We start from the raw sequence: 19,718 nt of genomic DNA, 5'->3' as shown, positions 1-19,718 counted from the left end.
AAGGGTCGATGTTCTCCCATCCAGAACTGGGGAAGACTCGGGGTTCTGAGTGGAACTGAAGATCAGTTATAGTACGCGCGCTTGGCCTTATATATGATATTCTTGCAATTGATGAGTATCTTGATATGCAAACAGATGAGTGGTACTGTTTATATAGCCGGTAGAGTTGTCGCCTTGGCTCCATGGTGGGTTGGTGGTCAAGTTGATTGCTTCCTGGGGTTTGTTTTGGCCGAATTCGGATGTCACATGCTTGGCTGGATATATCACCATTTGTCAGCCACAATTACTTCTACAAGCATAAGAGTAGTAGTTGTGGGAAGTGTTCAGGTGGCAGTTCGGGCTTTGGTTGACTGAATTCCAATCGCTCGGGTACTTAGTAGTTGTGGCATACTTTAAAAGTCTGGTGGTAGTATATGTATATATACTGCCTAGTATCATCGGCATTCTACCTTTTTCGCGTAAGTAGCTATCTAGAAAATAATCCTGGTCGCTCTTGTCCTGCGATCCTTTGAAGACTTTAGGTACAATTGGAGATTCCAGTTTAAAATTATCACTGATTATAACAAGTCAGGAAGCGCTTTTGATTTCTGCTGGAGATGATGGATTGTTTTCATACTAGATAGATTTGATGACGTCGGAAGACCCAGGGGAGTTGGGGACACTAAGGCGGCGCTAGTGCGGCGGAGTTCATCCACTGCCAGCATCGGTCACCGCAGCTTGCTTCTCATCGCATCCTTGCTATCGTTGTCGTTGGTCCACGGGTGGGCCACGTCCAGATGGCGTTGACATCAGTAAGGGAATTCATTCTATGCTGAATGCGATTGGGTCTCAAACTAATCCGACTCACGTGGAACTAGTGGAAAGCGTTCAACTTCTTCGACGTCTCCGCAGTGAAGCTGCCGGAGGAGAGCTCCTCAATCTTCAATGTACCCCCTCCCTCCCTTGGCCTCTCCCCTACACAAGTCCGTCGCGCTTACACTTAACCTTGGAATGACACTAGTCTGACATTATCTCCCTCTCCACCGGCTCTGCGAACATCTTCCTCGGCTCCAGCGATGGCTTTGTCCATATCATCTCGACGAACTTCAAGCTTGTCCGGTCATTCAGGGCATCGGAGACTGGATCGATCGCGCACATCAAGCAGATAGAAGGGACCTCATTGTTGGTAACAATAGCGGAGGATCTCCCCAGTGAGGCAGCTCTGAAGGTCTGGGCCCTCGACAAGTCCGAAAAGAAAACCGGTGCCCCTCGATGCCTATCGACAACCCACGTCCAGAACGCCAGACGGATGTTTCCCGTACGTATAATAGCTCGAAATGCGCTACCCTCTTTGTCGGCTTGATACTAAATGACTGCGGGGCAGGTATCTGCTTTCGCGGCGCTCGATGATCTGTCGCAGGTGGCAGTTGGTTTCGCGAATGGATCCGTTACGATTATTCGTGGTGATCTGATCCACGACCGCGGCGCCCGACAGCGGATTGTGTTTGAATCGGAGGAGCCAATCACGGGACTAGAGGTGCAGAGTGGTCCCGTATCGACCTTGTATATTTCGACTACGAATCGCATCTTGGCCCTGATTATATCTGGAAGAGGACAGGGACAACCGGCTCGCGTACTCGATGATATGGGATGTGCTGTTGGCTGCCTAAGCTTGGATAGAGACACGGGCGATGTTCTTGTCGCCCGGGAGGATGCGATATATACGTATGGACCACATGGCCGGGGCCCGAGCTACGCCTTTGAGAGTCGTAAAGACTCCGTCACCACTTTCAAGGACTACGTGGCTCTGGTTTGCCCACCTAGGGATACGACCAGCAAGCCCGACACTCTGCGAAACATTGGCGTCGGGCAGGCAGACGACATCTTCAAGACAACCACATTCACCCTGCTCGATACTGATTTGAAGTTCATCGCGCATTCCGAGTCCCTCGTCTCTTCCGTGAAGAACATCTTCGTTGAATGGGGCGATTTGTTTCTCCTCACTACGGACGGAAAGGTATGTTCATATCATTGAGTGTCATAGCTATGGCTCACACGAATCAGCTGTATCGGTATCGTGAGAAAAGCCTCCAGCAGAAGCTCGAAATTCTGTACCAGCGCAATTTATACATCTTAGCGATCAACTTAGCACAGAAGACCGGCGTTGATACACTTCAGCAGAATGCGATCTACCGGAAATACGGTGATTTTCTGTACCAAAGAGGTGACTACGACACGGCAATGCAACAGTACCTTAGAGCGATTGATAACACGGAGCCATCTCAAGTGATTCGGAAGGTTGTATCCTCCGCAGCATTAGCAGAAGAAATTTGTCGCTAATGGTTACATAGTACTTGGATACTCAACGGATACACAATCTCATCGAGTACCTTGAAGAGCTTCACGATCATGACCGGGCCACAGTCGATCATACCACCCTGCTCCTCAACTGTTACGCAAAGCTGAAGGACACTGGCAAGCTTGATGCGTTCATCAAAGCTCCTGGTGAGCTGAAGTTTGACCTGGAAACGGCAATTGCTATGTGTAGGCAAGGTGGCTACTATGAGCAAGCGGCGTACTTGGCTACGAAGTATGGCGAGAATGATATGGTGGTCGATATCCTGATCGAGGACTCCAAGAAGTATGCGGAAGCTGTCGAGTATATTTGGAGGTTAGACCCGGAATTGGTTCGTGCACTCTCATCGATACGACCCTACTTTGATCACTGACAATTCCAGGCCTACCACAATCTAATGAAATATGCCCGAGTACTGCTATCCAACTGCCCTGAGAAAACCACAGAGCTTTTCATCAAGTACTATAAGGGCCAATATACTCCGAAGACCGAGGTCGAAGCGCCGTCCATGGAACCCCAAGCACAGCCGACCAGTACCTTGCAGAGTTTAGCTGCTTTCCTACCCTTGTCTTTGATTAACGCTAGCGCGGGCTCAAAGCCGGAAGTAGAAGCACCGCCAGTCGAAGACAAGGCTACCGAGGAGTTGGTGGAGTATCAGATACCCAAACCACGAACAGCATTTTCGGCGTTCGTGGGCCATCCGGATGAGTTCATCTCCTTCCTGGAAGCTCTCATTCAGCAGGATAACCTGAAAGAGGATGATAAGATAGACCTCTACACGACTCTGTTCGAAATGTACCTGGATACTGCAAGTCGACAGAAAGATGCCGCGCAGAAGGTTGAATGGGAGGACAAAGCAAAGAAGCTTATTGAAGGCAAGGATGTAAGGAGACTCACTTGTTTCCTTTTGCTGAGGTTTGCTAATATCCGTTCAGATACCAATCTCCACGTCGAGTGTGCTTCTTCTTTCTGATCTTTCTGGCTTCCGTGAGGGCTCCACGCTCGTACGGGAGCAAGAAGGCCTCTTGTCAGACATCTTCAGGTCGTTTACCTCCGCGAAGGATACTCAGGGTGCCATCAAAGCGTTGAAGAGATATGGCCCGGAGAAGCCTCAATTATATGTGGATGCACTTACGTACCTCGCCTCGAGCCCGCAGATTCTGGAAGAAGCTGGCGATGAATTGGACGCCGTGCTTAAGAAAATTGACGAGGGAGGGCTTATGACACCACTTCAGGTTATTCAGACTCTGAGCAACAATGCAGTTGTCACAATGGGTCGCTTGAAGAAGTACCTCAGTGACAATATTGAGCGGGAACGAAAGGAGATCTCTACTGTTGGTTGCCTTCGTATTCATTGACTTCCTCAAGCTAACGATTATGTAGAACCGCCGCCTGATATCTAGCTATAGCACCGAAACGGAGAACAAGAGGAAGGAGCTTGAACAACTGGGTAGCAAGCCTGTTGTCTTCCAGGCCCGTCGGTGCATGTCCTGTGGTGGCGCCCTGGACCTCCCTACGGTGCACTTCCTTTGCAAGCATTCATTCCACCAACGGTGTCTGAACCGAGTGGACGAAGACGCTGAATGTCCTGCTTGCGCACCCCAGAACTCCACCATTAAAGCCATTCGGAAGAGACAGGTCGAGTCTGCAGACCAGCACGATCTGTTCAAGGGTGAACTGCAACGCTCCAAGGACCGATTTGGGGTGGTCAGTGAGTTTTTCGGGCGGGGTGTGATGCGACCCCAGAGTACTATGGAATGATGAGGCATGTAATGAATTGGAAGATACCTTTATGTAGATGCATCATGTTGTTTTCTGTTCTTGTTCTGCCCGCTTTCTGAGAACTTATACCTCAGGCACCAAATGCTTATCGGCACGTGCTTTCGCGTCGCTCCGCTCCCCGGATTTGCGGGACGCGAGTGAACCACCAGCCAGACTCATAGCCTTAAATGATACCAGATCGTGTGTTCCTTCAATTCTACTTTCCAGGCGTATAACTAGACGGATCCAATGTCCTCTAGCCGTGTGATTCAGGACTCCGACGATGAAGACGATCCTTTGGCGGGGCCCATCTCCCCCCGACCTAGAGTCGATAACACAGATCTTGACATCCGGGTGGGTTCAGGACATCATCAAGCCCATCAGACCGGTCATGACTCGCACATTAATATCAATTTCGATCAATTTCTGCAATCGCAAGAATCCGCGCATTATGGGATCTCATCCTCCCAGCAGCGAAGAGAAGCTCGATGGATACCGGCCGATGCGGGGGGCGGATCGATTGGTGAGGGATACGCCGAGTCCATGATTGTTTAACCACTGACAAGCATACCTACATCCATAGGGTCAATGATGACGGAGATCGGAATTGCACAGCAACGACTATTTGACGATGATGAAGCACACTATACTGAACAATCTGGGTATCAGTACAGCGGTGACATGGACACCGCGCAGACGGAATCGGCAGCTGTTCAGAAACAAATAGCTGCAGAATTCCCCCCGCATGACGATATCGCCTTAGTACCTAATGAGCATCCCCATGGCTACTCAGAACAACCGCCCCTATATACTGAAGCGCAGCCTGATATATCCGACACTCTGCCCTACGGAACCGGACAGCACCCGCTTGACGCAGCGAACCTATATACCCACCAGCCAACCGCGCAGCCCAATGATCATACGAGCTTCAACTACTCAGTTACGACAGGCGCATCCTACAACATGTTCGAATCGTCTCTCCGCCCGTCAGGCAGCTTTGACCCAGAGACTAACATCCCTACCCATGCAACCGGCACCGTCGACACCGAGATCGCGTACAAATCCCCTCGACGATCTGACTCCGTCCCACCCGTCCCCTTCTCCCCACACGACACAGAACCATTCTCCTCCGTGGTATCCCCCAAAGCCGGCCGATCGAAAAGCGACAATGCAGTGCAGCAATCCCAGCAAAGCGTTGATGAGCTCAATGGGCCAGTAACCATCGACATCCCCGTGGCGGAGAAGAAACAACGAGGCCGCAAGAAGAAACAAACCATCCCCGAGCACGACGAAGGCGACGAGCTAGCCCAGATCCATACCCCTACTATAACCCAAGATGCGACGACCACGATTACCACTACCACTACCAACAACAAACCCGAAAAGCGCAAGCCAGGCAGACCCCCAAAGAACCCCAAACCACCACGCAACGAAGACGACGACCAGCCAGGATTAATCTCAAACGACACCACCGCATTCCCTATACCTCCAGAAACCACCAACATCTCAACCGACCCTCTCACAACAACAGAACACCAAACCACTACAACCACCACCGACCCGACCCCACTAAAGAAACAAGCCAAAGAGCCGAAAAAGAAGAAACTCAAACGCGGCAAAACCACCTCCATAACCCTAACAAAGACATACGAATCTGACGTCGAAGACGACGTAATCTGGGTAGACGAACGACCAGTCTCTACAACAATCACCCCCCAAACCGAAGCAGAAACACAACAACCCGGCAACAACCCCGAACATGAAGAGACCACTCCCACAATACAAAACCAAGAACTAGTACCCGAACCACAGCCAGCACCAGCACCCAAAAAGCGCGGCCGCAAACGAAAGAACCCCGTCGAAGAACAACCACCCGCTCCCGCACCAGCTATAGATCCCCAGCAATCATCAGATAAAGAAAACAACCCAGTACCTGACCCCAACTTAACACCACATGACGACGCAAGACCACAGCAGGACCCAAACCAACAACAACGTCAAGAGAAAGAGGCCGAGAAGGAGAACGAGGACAAGAGCGAGCCCCAACAAGAACAGAATTCAACCCCATCCACGCCCCTAAAACCTAGTAAGGGACCAACGAAGCACAGTCCGATATCGTCCACGACCAAGGTACCTTACCGGGTTGGATTGAGTCGGCGAGCGAGAATTGCGCCGTTGTTGAAGATTGTCAGACGGTGATGTGCTATATGGGTGAGCGGTTTGTGGTTTGCGATTGAAGGGTTTAGTATCATTTTCATCATTGTGCTTGTCATTATTATTTCTGTCTTGTGGGGACGGCTGAGTCGTGGGTGCATTGTAACTAGTTTATTCGGCTATGACTGGGCATGAACTATGGACGGCGCGGAGCGCGGTAGCGCGGTATACCATCTGGCGTTGTGGATTTACTTGTTGATTGAAGGTTTCAACTTTTCCTTTCTATGCTCATCGGGCCATGCGATGTGATGCTATATTAGGGACAAGTCTATCAAGCATCATGTGCCATGCAATAGCATGAGTCAAATTGTAAGACTAGTCTAATGAAAGTACAGACCAACAGTTGTTTCTAAGCATCTCACTGTGTAAGATGATGCGCTCCCGTGACCGACTGTAGTATACACAGCTAAGCCGTTGTATGATATAAAGAAGGTCAGGCTTTCCGCCCACCATATCAGCTTAATCCATCAACACCACGAGGAACAACAATATCACAATTGCCACCGATGAGCTTAGCTGCAGAGCCCTCCCTTCTGACTTCGCCGGCTTCGTTGGTTTACCGGAACCAGCATTGGGGGCACCACCGCCTTTGACGGTACCAGCATTGTCGCCGCAATTACCATTATCAGGTCGACATCCAGAACCGCAAAATGTAGACATGCTGCCACAGAAACCAGTGCCACTGCAGCAAGGGCCGAACCGCGACCCAAGACAAGTGATGTTTCCACCACACATGCCATCAACTGATACAGTTTTGGCAACATCATTCTTGGATTTAGACTTTCGCGTTTGTCGATCGTCGAAGGCCTCGTCCTTACGATACCAGAGCTCAGGCGGATCACCCAGGCACTCGCCAACCGTCACGGCGCGGTAGCCCTCTGCGATAAGCTTCTTCAACATGTACTCGGTGAGGTTGTGGACCGTTTGTTCATGGACATCGTGAGCGATGACGAGCCAAGGCCTATCAAAATCCGTCCGTGAGGCCAAGTTGCGGTCAAAAATGTCCTTGGATTGTTGGATCAGAGCCGGGCTATCATGACTGTAATCTTCAGTGTCGATGTCGTACAGGATGACATGATATCCAAGCGAGCCAAGATCTTCCAGACAGCCTGACTCCGCGGTACAGCTCGAATACGGAGGACGCATGTAAGTAGGGATTGTGCCCAAAATGTTGCGTAGAGCAACTTCGTTCCACAGCAGCTGAACCCGGCGCTGATCTTGCGTGACTTTACTAAGGTCTTGATGTGACCAAGTATGGCTGGCAACTTGGTGGCCACTGCGATACATTCGTTGAATCAATGATGCCCAAGGCATCCCAGGACTATCAATTTCGCCCTTGGCATTGTTGTTTCCTGTAACAAAGAATGTCACTTTTGCTTCATACTTGTCAAGGAGATCGAGAAGGTCCTGAGTGTATTCCTTGGGGCCATCATCAAAGGTCAGGGCGATGGTTCCTGGAGTGGTACAAGACCGAATGAATTTTGGGCCGTAGGGTACGTTGCCTACATGAGGCCGAGGAATCTTGTCCGTAGGAGGGCCTCCTGGAGTTGTGTGGGCGTCGCAATTACCGAAGTCGATCTGACAGTCAGGAGAGCTGCAGTGGTTCTTGGTGTCCCCGCAATAACCTGTAGCTATCAGTACTGGCAAACTCGTCTACAAGTAGGTTGAAATACCAGCAGTTGAGCAGCATTTGCCCTCAGGACACTTGCCATGATCAGGGCCACAGCGAGGATTAGAACCACGCTCGACAAGCTTGTGATCAGGAGCATCTCCGTGAGTAAGGGGCAGAAGATGACTTCCTTGACGGTTAGGCTGCAAACTGAAGATGTTGCGCGCAGTCGTGCATGCCACAAGACCAAGCCCAGAAACAACCAAGCGAAGCATGTGCATTTTGAGATAGTATATTGTGATAAGATGTAATTCAGAGTAAACTGTGAGTAATGTAGACAGTGAGACTTGTACAGTTGATGAGATATGCTGTGGAAGAAAAGAAGAAGATGGTTGCAAGGTAGCAGAACTGCTTAGACGACCGGGCCTTTCTGATGTAAATGGAAGTGACGACCCTGCATGCAGGGCAAGAAGCTGCCGGCGAATGCGTTGAGACATTGCGACGGAAGGAGCTTATTCATAAGGATCAGTCGAAGAGATATTGCAATGACGGTCCGGCTGAATTAGAACAGGCAATGATTTGAAAGGAACGCTAACCTATTTCATAGATCATTGACTTGACTGGATGAAAATGTTCTCGACTACTATTCCCAAGATTAGGAAGTGCTGTGGAACTCCATTGATGGGCACTGGGGGGACGCTGCATTGCATTGCTTTCTTCTTTTCATTAAGGGTATGGTCATGGCATCCAGAGAACTGGAAGGCTCATCATGTCTATAAGGCGAGTCCTAATTACATGGGAAGCCGCCGTTCTGGTAATAAAACTTGAGGCTACCAGCACAAAATCATGTCCCTCACGCAATCGAGCCTACGGAAAGCGATATTGGGATCCGGTTGACTACTATAAAGCCGGGCCGTGAGCAAGGTTATAGAAGTGAGATAGGATCGTTGCCGACTTACTTGTGCTAAGTTATCCTCGCCAACAGCAGCAAAGACATAAGGGGCTAGTGTAGGAAGATGAGGACCAAACTTGGCCGGGGCACTTTTCGCTACACCACCGACAGTGGCAATGAGGTGACGCCGATGGACTGTACTAAGTTGTGGGGAGTTGAATCTTTGGACCAGCCCCTGGACAAAAGCGCTAAGTTGAGCATCGGAGAAGTGGAGCACGAGGGCAGATATGGCCGTCAGAGCCCTTTTGGTGACCACGGTGCCAGCTGTATCGTTATCGACGATAGACAGGACGGAGTTTTGCAAGGCAGTCAATTCGGGTTCTTTCAGCAGGGGGCCAAAGCAAGTGACAACCTGAATGAGTACATCAATAGCATCACTGCTGAAGCCCTTTGATGGATCCTTCTCCAACATGCCCTTGACGATCGAGCCACGCCGACTAGTAGGGGATGGAGTCGGGCCAGTCAATCGGGGAATGAGGACGCGAGAGACGGCCGAATATGCCATTGTCGCCTCCTGACTTGGAGGCTGACCCGGCTGCGGCCGAGGTAGAGCTGTCACAATGTATCTCAGAGCAGTATTCGGAACGGATGTGTCAATGGTTTGCGAGGCTGTCAGGTTGGTGAGCTTTTCGAGAAGAGATGCAAGGCTTTCGAAGGGCAGTCGAAGGACAAGAGGACCAAGACTAGACAATGTACATCGAGTTAGTCCGATTAAAGCATTTCAAGACAGGACTTTGACAAACCATTTCAGGGCTTGGTTCTGGACATCGCCATGTTGGTCATCCAAGGCCTTTAATAAGCCCTCAGCCAGTCTTGATGAGGAGACTTGGTCGTGAGCCAGATAGGTGGAATTAGGATTATTTAAAATGCCAAGTAGATCATTTAGCGACATGTATCGCATGTCCGGGTCAGGGTCGCTCAGTTTAGAGAGCAGGCTGTTAAGGCTGTGCTGCACCGACTGCCGGTCCGCCATGTTGAAGCCCCGCAGTGAGTTTCGGCGTCAGGATAGTTGAGAAGAAAGAGAACCCCTGAAGGTAAAGCGTGGGGAGCCTTAGAGAGTGTGTATCTCCAACAGTCGGTATAAGTTGTCACGCAACGAAATCAGGGATGAAGTTGGGACTAAAGAACCACCGAAGAAGCAACAAGTGGGATGATGAATGGGGAGGAGATAGAGTTAGAGTGGTGTTTGTTATCGGAGCTGCTTGTGCAGCCTCAGGCATGAACAAGCTCCTACGGCGGGCTCTTGAGACTATTAGTGCATGTTTCATACTTGACCGATTCAGCACCACGCAGTGACCTCAACAATGTGCATTTGACAGGGCCAATTGTGAAGAGCGTAAAAGGTCTTAGACTAGGCCATATTGCCTGCTTACCCTGCTATGGAAGACAAGTGGCCATAGCCTTCAGATGTTGAGGGTCCATGCGAGACGGGTCTAAGTACTACAAGAGCCAACGTTCTTCCCCGCACGGTGCCATTACATCATCCGCGGTAATTACAGGTGATAGTACATGGGGAGTACTTTGCTCCTCTATAGTGAGCAACGCTAATTACCAGGTAAACCAGCGAGTTAGTAACCGGTAAAATGACCGTGGCAGCAGGGAAGGAGAGCCACTCCGGCAGCTCCCGCTCCGAAGAAGTGGTGACCAGGAATGGAATTGCAACGTAACGAAGGCCAGTCCGGGACTGCCTTCAATTAGGTCATACCATCCCCGTCCAGCCTCCTGCTTTCCCCTCATACTTTCTCTTCCTTCTTCTTCTCCTCCTTCTTCCGCTGCCTTCTTCTTCTTCCCGTCAATTGCATCCCATTGCTACTGTGTCTGTTGAGCTATATCGTCTTCTAAAATTCTCCCCTAGCCATAATTCATCTCACAATGGTTCTCGCACGCCCTCATATCCTCCGCACATCTGCTAGGGCCGTCGGTGCCGGCATCGGCGTCGCAGCTCGTCGTCCTCCCACACAGCAATTCGCTCGCAGGGGTTACGCCCAAGCGCATGACGCTCCCAAGTCCTCCGATCTACCATGGTAGTTATCTTCTCTCTGAAGTCAAGTCTCACTGGTTCAGGGCACAGGACTAAAGACGCAATTCAACTAGGCTCATCGCATCTCTGGGTCTTGGTGTCCCAACAGCATTCTACCTGCTTCAGTCCGGACCCAAGAAGACCCCTCATCACGGCCACGAGGCTCACGGCGCTGGCCACGGCGAGAAGGAGGAGAAGGCCCCTGCGGGTGAAGCTACTCCTCAGCCTGATCGCGATGCAGAGCAGAAGACAGATACGTCTTCCTCTGCGGAGGGTACGCCGTCAACGGACGGAAAGCCGCCCTCGGATGTAGACCAGGTGAGCCATTGATCTCCCGGCTGTAGCAATAATTTCACTCCTTTGTTTTGAAAGGATGCTCGACTAACTACTTCCCAAATGTAGCCCTCCAGTCGCAAGGAGACTGGTAATTCGGCGACCATCTCTGGCAAGCAGGAGGGTCTCTCCAACACCAACACGGACAACCCGTACGTGAACGAGCCTGGAAAGAGCGCAAAGGGCGAGGGTGAAACCGAAAGCGCCAAGGTGAAGGGAACCGTTTCCCCCGAGCGCCCCCAGGCTTAATTGAGAGTGACCGTGGGCCACACATGTGAAAAGTCCACTTATGTCTTTGACGAAGGCTACTGTATTTTATCGTCCATGATCGCGAGCTAGATCACCAAAGATTTGCCAATGTAACTTTTGCGTCTACTACTTTGTAGCGGTATGTTCCTTTTCCTCCAAGGGTGTGCGGTCTAGGCTGGCGGGGGGAACTCTGCTCAGGCGTGATAGCCCTGTCGCAGGAATTACACCAGTGACACAAGACATGTGTCTGGATAGTACGGAGTATAAATAAATCTATTTTCTGCTCACAAGTAGGGAGGAATTACTATCGAGTTCCGTACTGAAACTCTTCCTTGCATTATTCCTGCACCCAGCGGCTTGCTCTGGGGCACTTCCATAGTGTATATTTGGATTTCCCATTTACCACTGCTGGTACTACTCTAGTATATAAATATAGTATGCGTCACTAGTAGTATTAGTAGGACATGAGGAAACTGGCTGCTTGTTAAGGGTGTACGCGCTTGGCTACCTACATGGGTAACAGTATGGACTGACGGTAGTAGTACTCAAATGATGGTCAGGTGTAGAATTGAAGCAGTATTGAAGTCCCAGAGGCGTGTTGGCATATTACCAGCACTACAAAGTAGTATTAGTAGTTTATTTCCTTGAGTGAGAGGCAATTGGTTTGTTTACGAAAGACATACACTTAATTGCGGGCTCTAAAAGCCAGTAATCGACGAGGAACTAAGAATAGTAGTGCTCCGCAATGTGCAGAACTGCCAATGGATTATACGACGATAATATATCATCGTCATAGTCGTTGTTTACTACTACTCCATCCATACTAGGACTCCCATTCCGACTATCCGCCGATACCGACAAATTACGTCTAATTCGATGATCGCAGCGATCACCCTAACTTCAAACACTGGGGATTATAATCGCAACGAACACGAGCCAGTGGTTATCAATCCAATTTGCCCGAAACACCAAGCTCGTGCCTTGCAGGGTCTGGCGTTGGAAACACGACGACTCGGGCAGATTAGACCGTGACGGATGAGACTGGTCCACTGTGTACTTACTAGGGAGCCTGTGCTCCTTGCGTCGCGAAAATTAATATCGAATGAATCCCTAAAGGGATCGACGGTGGGCGACAATTGGGTACTTTTATTTCCCTACTACGTATCCACAATGCTCAGACTTTCTTAAGACTAAGTAGACTCTACTCCGTAAAGAGGATGGAGTCGGTCACAGCCAGAAGTACTGCAATTGGTTGGCGAGGGGATCCAGTGCCAACTCAGACTGCAATTGTCCGCTTCAGGTTAAGGGATTGATTGTGTTTGCAATTTTAGCTGTGCTTTGCGGGTCTGGTTGGGCTGGCTATTGCGATGGCCCATAATATTCTCGTTATTATCAACTATTGTTGTTGTTGTTGTGATTATTTCGATGTGTTGCTCCGACGCAAGGTGTTATTATTATTATTTTCTTTTTTCTTCCTTCAAGGTGCAGCAGCAGGTGTTTCAGGAGAGGCACGATCTCGGTGGAAACACGGGGGGATCAACCATGAGTCCGGGTCCCTCTCTCTCTGGAACCAAGGAACCGTGGGGAAGGGGAAACAACAAGGAAACAATGGAACTAGAGTTGGGCAGTTATAGAAAGAATAAACTTGTCAACAAAAAAGAATAGCTAGCTAACCACTAACTAATTCCAGCGTAGATTGATTTTGACTGGGGAGGGTTGCCCCGAGCACCCGCCCAGCCCGACTTGATCGATGGACACTAAAACCCAGTAAACCAACTAAATAATCCAACTAAACCCGTGCCGCTGAATCTCCACTCGCCCAAGAATAACAATTTATCGACTTGTAGATTCCCTCTTTCTTCCTCCTCTCCCCTCCTCCCCCAATCTTACTTACATATTCCCTCCCATTCAATCATTATTCCTCTGTAACTAAGCTACTCCTCGATCCTTGCTTATACTCTCCCCACATACACACACACCCCATCATTGCGCATCGCCTTCTGCAACAAACACACCGCAGTCCACCCCCGATGCCATTCCACCATCCTTCAGCTCCATGGTCCGCCTGCATCTGCTAATTTCCGCTGTGCTTGCATCCCGCCTGGCGTCCTGTGAATCGCGACGCGCGCCGACCTGAGCTTCAGCCTCTGCGACCACCACCCTCCCTCCCCCCTCTCCCCTCCGATCCAGAAAATGAGCGACAATCCACCATGGCTGGACCAACTCTCCGACGATTGGGTGCCCGTCCCTGTGCCTGGAACCCCAACCAGCCCGGTCCCCTCTCGGTCCATCTCTCATTCCCGCCAGTCCAGCTTACAAAACTCTCCTAGTCGCATTCCGGTTCCCGCGCGTCGCTCTGTCGCCCCATCGCCATCGCCTATTGATAAAAAGAAGGTTTCTCGGCCCTGTCATTTTGTGAAAAGGGAGCCGCCCACGCCGAAGACCCCTCGTACCCCCAAGACTCCGTCCAAGTTGCGATCTCCGGTCCCCGATAAGACGAAAAAGAGCCCGCGACCAAACCCACCGTCCAGGAACCTGTCGTCCAGGCGTAAACAGTCGTCCACCATGGACACGAGATCGCCCTTGCGATCGGTCTCGAACGCCTCCGGTCAGTCGGTACAGCAAAGCACTGTTCAAATCAAACCAAAGAAGGCCAAGGGCGGCGAAGGGACCCCCGAATGGCGGAGGAGACTGGTCCATGGAGATATCCCTTCCGGTGAACAGCGCGATCTTTTCGCCCCAATTGGACTTGAGAGTGTATTCAAGCCGCCCACCCCCGGAACCGAGAAAACGCAAGACGAGGCCCTTTCCCGAATGAAACACTCGGATAGCGTCTGGGACTTCTCCACGTCCTCGGACCGACGTGACAATGCCACTTCGAACGGACCTCCTGGTGATGGTCAACATGAGTTTGGTGAGGGTGCCGGCCATTCCTCCTCTCCGAAAAGCCCACGATCCCCGACCAAGTCGTCGCGTCAAGATCAAGGAGAACCCCGGTCGACTCCAGGAAGCCCCCGAGGATCGCACAATGGGATGCTGGATGTGAAGAAAGGGCCTACGAAATTTGTGTTGAACCAAGGTGACGGTCATGAGGATTCTTGGAATGGCACGCAAATGAGATCGGCTAGTGGATTGGAAGATATGCGAAATGAAGATTTCACGCCCATCACCTTCTCACAGCCGAATACAATGGACGGAAACGCTGCATCAGAAGTAATAAGGTCCGCGTTGAAGAAAGTGACGAACAAGCTAGAAAGACTACACTTGCCGCCATATGAACGGCCCGACTCTCCGGCAAGTGATAGCTTCCTGCTAAATCAACCGTCGGAGGCCCCCGTCGACCCGTTACCGGAAGATGATCTACTAGATGTTACGAGTCATTCTCTGCCTAAGGACCTCTCCATGGGCACGCTGGATTTCCGGGGCCGCGGAGCTTTTGCGCACCTGCGACGTGACGACTATCTGAACGAAGGCTCTTTCCAGAAGCTACATCTGTCACCGCCACCCTTTCCCTCTGAGCGATTGTCACCGTTCCTGCCTTCCAACCACAGAATCCGGAGCTCACCACCTTTCTACCAGAAGACTAATCCAGTAACGGATCCCCCGACGCTCCCTCGACCATCGTCTGCGCATGTTGCTGCTCGACCCGGAACCGGAAGAACCGACGTCATGCCCTCTTCAGGCAGCCCTTTGAAGCTGTTCGGAAACCATGATACCTTTACAAACAACAGGCTATTGCGACGGATGAGCCAATTTGAAGAGACCTATGGAGGCTTTTCGGAGGATGATGAGCCCGTGTCCCCTTCAGAAGAAGCGCGGCGTAAGGGCGAGTCGAGGAGTTTCATGAGCGCACAACAAGACGCGTTGGGTGAGACCAGCGTTAGAAGACACGAGCGACCAAGATCGCGAAACACGCCGAACCCTCGACTCAACCGATTCGGTGACGGGGAGCTGGACCATTTTGACTTCTCTGATACCAGCCCATACGAGCCAAAGCTGCTCAATAACGAATTTGTAGGCTCCAATCAGCGGCCCCCTTCGCGGAGGCTCTCTGTCGAACGGGGTTACCTGGGCCGCCGTTCGTATAGAAAGCAAAGCCTTGACGGTGGGTCAAACAGATCTACAAAGAATTTCAAGTCAGCAGAGACGTTAGAATCGGCCTCGAGTGCCAATGCCCCTGATAAACAGGGCCTATGGACAGTCGAAGAGTTCCACCACTCCGAAACGGGGTCCAGGCCGAATTCCCCAGCTAAAGACCCCCATCCAAAGAGGCGTCGAACCCTTCTTCAATCTCACGGTCTCATGCCAGATGATGCTGGATCTGGGAAGGTCGCCGGTCAGGCTCCAGATAACCTCACGTTGTTACAAAGAAGTTTGATGCAACACGGTGTGACGGAGGAGGACACTGAACGTTTTCTCCGGTCTCAATCAGCGTACCCAGCCAACACCCCAACTCCGAGTCAAGTAAGATCGCTCTCGAGGAAAAGGCCATCGTCAAGCCGAAATCACAATCGTCTTGGGCATGATGACCATGGCATTCAGACCTTCTCCCCTCCGGACAATGTGATACCGATTGTGAAAGTCAATGGCGTCAACACGGAAATTCGGAAGGGGTCAATTACTACGCAAGATTTCCTCAACGAGGCAACCAAGATTATGGATATTATCCGATCCAAGGGCCGGTCTGCTGGCGGACTTTCCAGTGTAGAGGAGTCCGATGCTGAGGATCAGGACGAGAGCGGTAGTTATGAAGACGAGTCCACTCGCGAAGAATTCTCGCGCCCTCCGAGCCGGGAGGGGGGCGATATGCGGAAGCTAAGGGAGCCCCACGAGCCAAACCCTCGTATACTGAGCCACTTGAAGAAGTTCCAAGAGGATGACGATCAAGAATTTGAAGTCAACGGGTCCGATATGTCCTTGAACTTGGATCAGGATGACACTAACTCCGATGGTGCCAATTCGATTTGGGACGAAGGCGAAGGAAATGAGCAGAACGATAAGGCCGACGCTGAAACCCGAAACTTGGACGCTGAGCAGCATACACGCAGATCGTCCGCTCCGACTGAAGACGGCGAAGAAGACGATGATCTTCCCGACCTTCTAACGATCAACACTCATTTCTCCGGCAAAAGCCTCAGTGCACGTTCCATACCCACAGGCTCTTCTTCACAGAGCTCGCATGCAAAAGGTGTCCTGTCGTCAGACATCGTGTCCCACCTTATTCCGGAGCAAGTAAATGGCCTCACATACGACCGTTATAGGAACCAATGGGTTAAGGAAACCGTTCAGAAGTCTCCAGGCAAGCCCAAGGGTGAGGAGAGCGAGGACGATCCGTTTAAGGATATCCCTGATCTTAGCGTGGATGAGCTTCAGGAGATGATGAGGATGCAGAGCTCTCTTTCTCCCGATAAAACCAAAGGCTCTTCCGTCCGCGGTGAAGAAAACGCGCGCCAGAGCTCGCCCAGCCCACGAAAGGCTTCCCATCAGTCAGAGCGGCGCCCGCAAACGAAAGAGGGCGAGCCCTCAGTCAATATCAGCTCTGTTCAGTCGAAAACCACCCCTTTTACGTCTAGATTTTCCAACTCGGAGACCCGAGCTACCTCTTGGGGATCCGAGGCCCGCAGGACGAGCAAATCAACCAGCGAGGTCGAGCATGAAATTCAACTTCACGAAGGCCGCCTGTCCAAGCTACCACGGCGCCAGCAGGAACACCGCCAACAAGCTCGGGTCGTCACCATCAGCTTCTCGTCGCCACTGGTTTCACAGATCGCATTTGATGAAGATGAAAGCCCCACCAAACTCCGACAGAATCAAGAGACCCACCAGTCTGAGCATGGCCCTGCCTGTGCCGAGGCGGATCATTCCAGTCGTCCACTGGATACCCTGCTACCAGAGCAGAAGTCCCTGGACCCTGGTGCGATACCGGACCTTGATGGCAGAGGAGATTTGAGTTTAATTCGAAGAGGCTCTGATGGATCTGTGGCATCTACGCCGGACAAGAGCAATGTCAACAATTCAATGGTTCGCTTCCAACATTTAGGACCAGACACAACCTATAGCTTCCATCTCAGCCCATTGCCCGACTTCACTATTGACCAGATTGACCAACCACTCCATCTTGAAGTCAGCTATGTGGCACAGCGGACTCAACCGACATCGTTGCGCCAGGTTCACGGCACATTCGCCTTGGCGACTGAGGATTTGGTGAAGCATATCACCGAAGCCGAACCATTCGAACCATACTGGGAAAATGTGAGGCGCCTGGTCCTACGGCATAAGGGATTGATCACCCTCCACAAGCTCTGTGATTTCTGCCCCCGGCTGGAAGAATTGGATGTGACCGGCAATGATATTGGTCAGCTTGGAGGTGTTCCTCCTAGCCTAAGGACACTGAATATTCAGGACAATTGTCTCTCGAACCTCACTGCTTGGGGCCATTTGACCAACTTGCAGTATCTCGATGTATCCGGGAACGAATTCGAAAGCTTGGATGGTTTCAGCAGCCTCATCCATCTCAGAGAGCTGAAAGCCAACGACAATAACATCACGAACATTGAAGGCATATTCGACTTGGACGGGCTATTGAGCTTGCAATTAAGGAACAACGGCTTGACCGCAGTCGACTTTGGCCGAGCAGAGTTGTGAGTACACCCCGCTCCCGTTCCCTGATTCATATCTAACGGTCGCCTCTTCATCTAAACAGGACTCGCTTGCATGATCTCGATCTTAGCCATAACCAACTTTCGTCCATTCGCAACATTGACTCACTTCCCTCCTTGTCTGCCCTTGACCTCCGCTTCAATCAGCTCGACGGACTTGAAACCGCAGCCTCTTTACCTAGTCTTCAGTCGTTGAAGCTCTCCAATAACATCCTGCGCACACTCGACGTCGGGGCTTTCCCATCCCTACACCTGCTTTATGTGGACCAAAATTTCTTGCGCAGTGTCTCTGGTCTCGATAAATGCCATTCATTGGAGGTCCTCTCTGCTAGAGAACAAATGAATGGAGACGTCGATGGTGGCATTTTCGACATCGATTTGGGTCTGGTGAAAGATCTTCGGAAGGCGTTCCTTTCGTCAAACAGACTTTCTATGCAGAGCCTTTCGCCTTCCTCGCCCCTTTTAAGCTTGCAGCTACTGGACATAGCCTCCTGTAGCATTCAGGGGCTTCCTGCGGATTTTGCTTCGAGCTTTCCCAATGTGGTGGTCCTTAATCTCAACTTCAACTCTCTGACAGGTCTCAATGAACTATCGGGCTTGAAATGCCTTGCTCGGTTAGCAGCTGCAGGAAACAACATCACACGACTGCGGCGTCTCTGTCAAGTACTGAGCCATATTGGAAGGACCAGTAAAGGAAGGGCCTGCTCTCTGCAGAAAGTCGACATCCGTGGCAACCCCCTCACCGTCCGGTTCTATCCCCCTGCTGTTATTGGCAACGGCAAAGCGAACGTGAAGAAGCTGAAGGCGAAAGAGGAGCTTGGCCAACGACGCCATGACGGCTTGGACCTTCCCTCTGCCCTGGCTGAATTTGGACACAGTGGAGACGTCACCCACCCAGCCACTCTAGGCGAGGAAGAATTGCCAAACCCTGCCAAGGAGATTGAGATCGATGATCCCTACACTCTTCCGCTCGCCGATCCTTTGGCTGATCAAAGATACTTATCCCACTTGGATGAGCCAACGCGACTCCGTAGACGAGTCTTCGAGCTTATGCTATATGCCGGAACCGGGGGTTCGATTCGCCTTCTGGACGGCTTGGAGCTGAGACCGTCTGTGGACGAAGGCTCCGACATGGACCGGGCCTGGGCAAAGCTTGAAAAGCTCGGTGTGCTCAAGAAGAAAGCCATCACTGCATAAGTTGCCTGTTTTTTATTTAGCATTGCATGATTCATGATATCCTGGGGTGCAGCTGCACGGAGTTTTGATATCATTGGGTTGGATCACTGTCTTGCTTTCTGTTGTTATTTTGTTTCTTGCTTCTACATAGCGGATGGTTGGTTGGCTGTTTGTTGATTGGCGTTTTAACGGCTACGTGAAGGGGGCTGGCTGCATACCAGGAGTTCTGGAAACTCATCACACACTGCTGTTTCTGTATTCTACTTCAAGCGGACTATTCCCCCCATTATCATATGCAGTGCACATTCTATCGTCATAATGCACTGATGCTGTTTTTTTCTTTTTAACCTTCATCCTGGCTTGGTACAGTAACTACATAAGGCCAATGCACTAAACTAAAGGCATGAATC

The 19,718-nt window shown here is 51.0% G+C and overlaps 6 protein-coding genes across 6 annotated transcripts; 4 read left to right on the top strand and 2 right to left on the bottom strand.

Moving 5' to 3' along the window:
• Positions 1-776: 776 nt before the first annotated feature.
• On the top strand, positions 777-4,096 carry AtWU_06438 (tethering complex subunit PEP5; the record flags this gene model as incomplete). Its single annotated transcript, XM_035501547.1, has 9 exons — positions 777-791; positions 858-926; positions 1,001-1,297; positions 1,364-1,996; positions 2,044-2,277; positions 2,331-2,666; positions 2,718-3,218; positions 3,271-3,669; positions 3,719-4,096. 9 exons carry the CDS (start codon positions 777-779, stop codon positions 4,094-4,096), a joined length of 2,862 nt encoding a protein of 953 aa, XP_035357440.1.
• Positions 4,097-4,345: 249 nt separating this feature from the next.
• Positions 4,346-6,295, top strand: AtWU_06437 (uncharacterized protein; the record flags this gene model as incomplete). Its single annotated transcript, XM_035501546.1, has 2 exons — positions 4,346-4,619; positions 4,680-6,295. The coding sequence occupies 2 exons, from the start codon at positions 4,346-4,348 to the stop codon at positions 6,293-6,295; spliced, it is 1,890 nt and encodes a 629-aa protein (XP_035357439.1).
• A 474-nt stretch (positions 6,296-6,769) lies between these two features.
• On the bottom strand, positions 6,770-8,200 carry AtWU_06436 (chitin deacetylase CDA6; the record flags this gene model as incomplete). The annotated part of the gene is made up of 2 exons (XM_035501545.1): positions 6,770-7,935; positions 7,984-8,200. The coding sequence occupies 2 exons, from the start codon at positions 8,198-8,200 to the stop codon at positions 6,770-6,772; spliced, it is 1,383 nt and encodes a 460-aa protein (XP_035357438.1).
• Positions 8,201-8,816: 616 nt separating this feature from the next.
• Positions 8,817-9,844, bottom strand: AtWU_06435 (uncharacterized protein; the record flags this gene model as incomplete). The annotated part of the gene is made up of 3 exons (XM_035501544.1): positions 8,817-8,819; positions 8,879-9,554; positions 9,615-9,844. The coding sequence occupies 3 exons, from the start codon at positions 9,842-9,844 to the stop codon at positions 8,817-8,819; spliced, it is 909 nt and encodes a 302-aa protein (XP_035357437.1).
• An 899-nt stretch (positions 9,845-10,743) lies between these two features.
• On the top strand, positions 10,744-11,473 carry AtWU_06434 (uncharacterized protein; the record flags this gene model as incomplete). Its single annotated transcript, XM_035501543.1, has 3 exons — positions 10,744-10,895; positions 10,966-11,209; positions 11,294-11,473. 3 exons carry the CDS (start codon positions 10,744-10,746, stop codon positions 11,471-11,473), a joined length of 576 nt encoding a protein of 191 aa, XP_035357436.1.
• Positions 11,474-13,666: 2,193 nt separating this feature from the next.
• On the top strand, positions 13,667-19,329 carry AtWU_06433 (uncharacterized protein; the record flags this gene model as incomplete). The annotated part of the gene is made up of 2 exons (XM_035501542.1): positions 13,667-18,114; positions 18,177-19,329. 2 exons carry the CDS (start codon positions 13,667-13,669, stop codon positions 19,327-19,329), a joined length of 5,601 nt encoding a protein of 1,866 aa, XP_035357435.1.
• Positions 19,330-19,718: the final 389 nt, after the last annotated feature.

The sequence above is a fragment of the Aspergillus tubingensis genome (genome assembly GCF_013340325.1).
Source record: "Aspergillus tubingensis WU-2223L DNA, scaffold_8, whole genome shotgun sequence".
Taxonomy (NCBI): Eukaryota; Fungi; Ascomycota; class Eurotiomycetes; order Eurotiales; family Aspergillaceae; genus Aspergillus; species Aspergillus tubingensis.
Note: the sequence above shows the minus strand (reverse complement) of the source record. Positions and strands in the feature narration are given on the sequence as shown.